Genomic DNA, 4,676 nt, shown 5'->3' on the forward strand with positions numbered 1-4,676 from the left:
TGCAAAATCGTATGTATTGCTTTCATGTCAATGCCTAAGGATGCCTGAATCTCGCGGTATGTTATATGCCGGTTTCGCTCAATCATTTCACATACAGCATCAACATTAGTGGCAACGACAGACGTGGGTGAACGACTTTCACGGAATTCATCACTAAGAAAGGTACGTCCACGCTGGAATTCGGCAAACCAATTATAAACAGTCCTATTGGATGGTGCTTCATCCCCAAAAGCCAAATGAAGTCGATCGATGCATTGTTTCGGAGTTAGATTACATTTGTAATCGTAAAAAATTATTGCCCGAAAATTTTCATACGAAAATTCCATTTTCTTACAAAATAACTTCTTTTAAAATACTATGCAAATAAAACTACAATAGTTGGCTTGGGTACAAACTGTCAATTGAATTATAGGTTAAAAACGTCTAATTTTACGAATATGATAGTAGTAGAACGTTGGCGCCACTGGAAGTACTAGATTGCAGAAATTTTTCCAGCAGCCTACCTATATGTTTGATATAAAATCAAGGTTCAGCAATACTCGGTATGATCTGTAATGTGTCGAAATTTTAAATTTTTCAATGAAGAGGTTTTTTTCCCAGAAGTGCATGGTCTGGACTGGTCATGGTTATTTGAAGATAGGTCCATAGATCAAAAGGTAGACATCTTAAATACAAAGCTGCTGGTCTGCTATAATAGGCATGCACCACTGCAAAGAGTTCTTTATAAAAGTGCTTCTGCCCCATGGATCACTCCTTAGAATGGTCATGCGGGAGCGGGATCTTGCTAGGAGGGCGTGGCGCAGCAGACGTGACAGTCACAGCTATCGAAACTTCAAGCAGCTTCGAAATAGAGTACAAATTGCAATGAGAGAGGCCAAAAGTCACTATTATATGTCATTCAATGGCTCCAAAACCTCCTCAGAGGTCTGGGGCAACTTGGTCTTGTGAAAGCCAGAAGTAATGGCTCTCAATCAATTCACTGTGGATAAACTTAGTGAACATTTTGCTCAGATTAGTGGATGAAGCACCAACGATATAGATCTTGAATTGGTAGTAGAATTTGACGACAATAAATTTTATTGGAATTTTGTTACTTCTATGGACATCGGTAGAGCACTTGGTTTGGTGAGGTCTAGCGCGATTGGCCTTGATGATGTCTCTCCTAAGTTGCTGAAACTTGTTGCGCCTTTTGTTATGCCTATTCTGGAACACATTTACACTACTCATTTATGCACGGAGTTTTTCCAGTTCAATAGAAGTCTGCAGTGATATGTCCAATTCCTAAGATTAAGAGTCCTGCATCAGTTAATGATTACAGGCCTATTTCGATACTCTCTGCATTGTCTAACCAATGGAAAGAATTATTTGTGAACAAATTTACTCTTTCCTGGAGAAGTCCGACTTGTTGGATCTGCGCCAGGCTACTTACAGAAGGTCACGTTCTACCCAGACATGCCTCGTCGACTTGCTTGATGATATTAGACATGCTGCGGATCAAAGGAGGGTCACTATCTGTGTTTTGTTCGATTTTTCGAAGGCATTTAATAGGGTGCAACATAAAATTTTAATTGACAAGCTTAAGGGTTTGCATCTTTCTTACTCGGTGCTGACATGGGTTGCATCATATCTCACAGGCAGGACACAGGTGATTAGGGACAGTGGTAGCGGTTCTGTGTCGAACCTTAACATCACTGCTAGTGTTCCGCAAGGCTCTGTTCTGGGGCTTTTCAGCTTATATCTATCTGATTTTGGGAGCACTCAACATTGCAGATATAATTTTTATGCCGATGACTTGATCATTTATTTGGATTGCGAGCCGTGTAGGCTAATGGAAGCCATTAGTGGGATAAATGAGGATATAACTTCAATAGTCTACTGGGCTACTGCTAATCAACTCGTATTAAATGAGGCTAAAACGCAGACTATTATTGTTGGCATTATACGTTATGTCAACTCTATTGACCTCGAAACACTGCCAAGCATCATGGTTGGAGAGACTCCGGTTCAATTTGCCAAGGATAAACCTTGGAACTGTTATATTCAGCAATTTGTCATGGGATACTCAGGTTGGTGGCGTGACAAAGAGGATCAGAGTGATACTGTACCAGCTGACACTTAATGCTAGAGTTTCTGGGAATTAGACTCATTATTGTTTTGTCCTCCCTCACTTGGATTACTGTTGTGTTGCCTTTACGGATATGACGGTGGAGCAAAACATCAGGCTGGGAAGGGCCATAAATGTATGTCTGAGATATGTCTATGGGGTGAGATGGGATAATCACATTATGCTCTATTACAGACGTGCAGGCTGGTTAAAGGTAAATGTTAGGAGGCAGTACTTTGTTTATTGTCTACTGTATAGAATCTTGAGGACTGGGCAGCCTAGCCTTCTTTTCTCCAATTTCACATATCGTGCTGAGGTGTCGCAGACGGACTAGAGCGTCTGGTAATTTGTTGGTTCCGCTGCAGTGTCGCATTGGATATTATAAAAGATCTTTTCGCTCTATTACGGCCAATCTGTGGAATAGCCTTCGGCAGGTTGTGCGCTCTTCGAGCTCCATTAGTGTCTTTAGACAAAAGCTTTACGTGCATTTGCTCACAAAGCCTTAAAAATGTCTATATACTTTTATTAATCCTGCATTAGTTTTCTGCATGTATAATCAAAGTTAATATGTGCATCTCTGAGGTTTTTTCTAGTTTTTCTGCGTGCATCTCATTCGCGTAGACTAGATATTGTTTCTTTCTTTATATTTAATTCTTATTATTATTTTTACTTTGTATTTTTCTTTTTTCTTGCATTTTCGAATCTTATTACAATGTATTTTCTCATATTATGTACTGTTGTCTTTGCGCTTGAGGGGACTTCCCAGAACGCATAATAAATGCTGCTTTCTCTCTCTCTCTCTCTCCCTCTTAATTTAATGACTGTCATCTCTCAAACGGTAACGGAAATAATAACACGGCCAAATCACGTTATATATATGAATTTTTAAACTCTTAATCATAGACATATAAGATAGATTCAGCATTAGCTATATATTACTACCGAGTAGCCTAAAGGCTTAGGACGCTCGCACGGAATGCAAGAGATCCGGGTTCAATTCCCGGCCGAGGCAATATTTTTCACAATAAGTTTATTACAGTTTCTTAAGATTTGGGAAATTTAGGGGGATTATTAATATTTTAGATTGATTGCGTTGAAAGTCCAATCATATCGGCACGAAATTATTATTTCTGAAATTAATTCATTTAAATGAATATATAATACGAAAGCAGGTCAATAAGTTTTTAGAAAAACATAGTAAAACACATTTTTTTTGATCGATTCATTTTTATTTCTCAACATAGTCTCCTTTCAACTCGATACACTTGATTCAACGATTCTCCAACTTTTTCAATCCGTCCAAATAATATGATTTGTCCAATCTTTCAAAATAAGCCTTTGTTTCGGCGATGAGCTGATCTCTGGTGGTGAATTTCTTTCCTCCGAACCATTTCATTAGGTTTGGAAACAGGAAATAGTCGCAGAGGGCTAAATCTGGCGAATATGCTGGATGGGGAAGCAATTCGTAGCAGAATTCGTTGAATTTGGTACCATCGGTGTTGGGCACGTGTAAACCCGTGCATTGTCTTGATGGAAGAGCACTTTCTTCTTCGCCAAATGGGAACGTTTTTTTTTTTAAATGTTGTTGAAACGGTCCAATAAGGCTGCGTAGTAATTGCCATTGATCGTTTGCTTCGACAGAAGGTAATCGATACGAATTATACCGCGTGCATCCCAAAAAAACTGTGGCCATCACCTTTCCGGCCGATTTCACGGTCTTCATCTTCTTCGAGGTTGGTTTACCCGGTGAAGTCCATTGTTTTGACTGTTCCTTCGTCTCGGGTGTTAAGTAATGGATCCATGTTTCGTCCATAGTAATCAATCGACGCAGAAATTCATCTGGATTACGTTGAAACATCTCCAATTATTTTGAAATTGTCACACGGTCGCGCTTATGGTCCACAGTGAGCAAACGCGGCGCCTAGTTTGCCGATAGTTTTTTATACCCAATTGTTCGTGCAAAATTGAAATCACTGTACTATGTGATATGCCTATGGCCTCAACAAGCTCGCGCACTTTCACTCGTCGATCAGTCAAAACAATATCGTGGATTTTATCAATGATTTCTGGCGTCGCAGTCTCAATTGAACGTCCCGAACGAGGTGCATCACATGTGGATGTACGATCACGTTTAAATTTATTCATCTAATTGTATACAGTCGCAAACGGTGCAGATGTGCTATGAACATTATCCAATCGGCTTTGAATTTTTTCGGCGTTAAACTTTTTATATGTAGATGTTTGATCACTGCACGAAACTCGTTTTTTTATTTTGCATAAAATGTAAAGGTTGTTCGCTTTAATCGTCTACAGAAATGAAATCACGCGATGAATTCCGCTCAAAATTTGACAGTAAGCTGAAAGATGCTACTTGGAAAAAGTAATGTGACATGACACTGCGAGTGTTCTCTGACAGATTTTCTAAGAACTTATTGACTTGTATATAGTAGTTCAACATCTTAACATTCAGACCGGAGTGGCGTTTCGTATTTAATGTAATGTATTTAACATGAACGATCTTGTTTCCAATCATATTGTATGTATATATATATATATATATATATATATATAT

General features: G+C 38.9%; 1 protein-coding gene across 1 annotated transcript; it reads left to right on the forward strand.

The window, feature by feature from the left end:
- Positions 1–1,351: 1,351 nt before the first annotated feature.
- LOC108752099 lies at positions 1,352–2,119 on the forward strand. Its single transcript, XM_018492712.1, has one exon. The coding sequence runs from the start codon at positions 1,352–1,354 to the stop codon at positions 2,117–2,119; it is 768 nt and encodes a 255-aa protein (XP_018348214.1).
- The last annotated feature ends 2,557 nt before the right edge of the window (positions 2,120–4,676 follow it).

The sequence above is a fragment of the Trachymyrmex septentrionalis genome, unplaced genomic scaffold (genome assembly GCF_001594115.1).
Source record: "Trachymyrmex septentrionalis isolate Tsep2-gDNA-1 unplaced genomic scaffold, Tsep1.0 scaffold54, whole genome shotgun sequence".
NCBI lineage: Eukaryota > Metazoa > Arthropoda > Insecta > Hymenoptera > Formicidae > Trachymyrmex > Trachymyrmex septentrionalis.

Excerpts from the sequence above, each read along its gene's own strand:
- LOC108752099 (XM_018492712.1), top strand. The coding sequence starts at position 1,352 with ATGGAAAGAATTATTTGTGAACAAATTTACTCTTTCCTGGAGAAGTCC.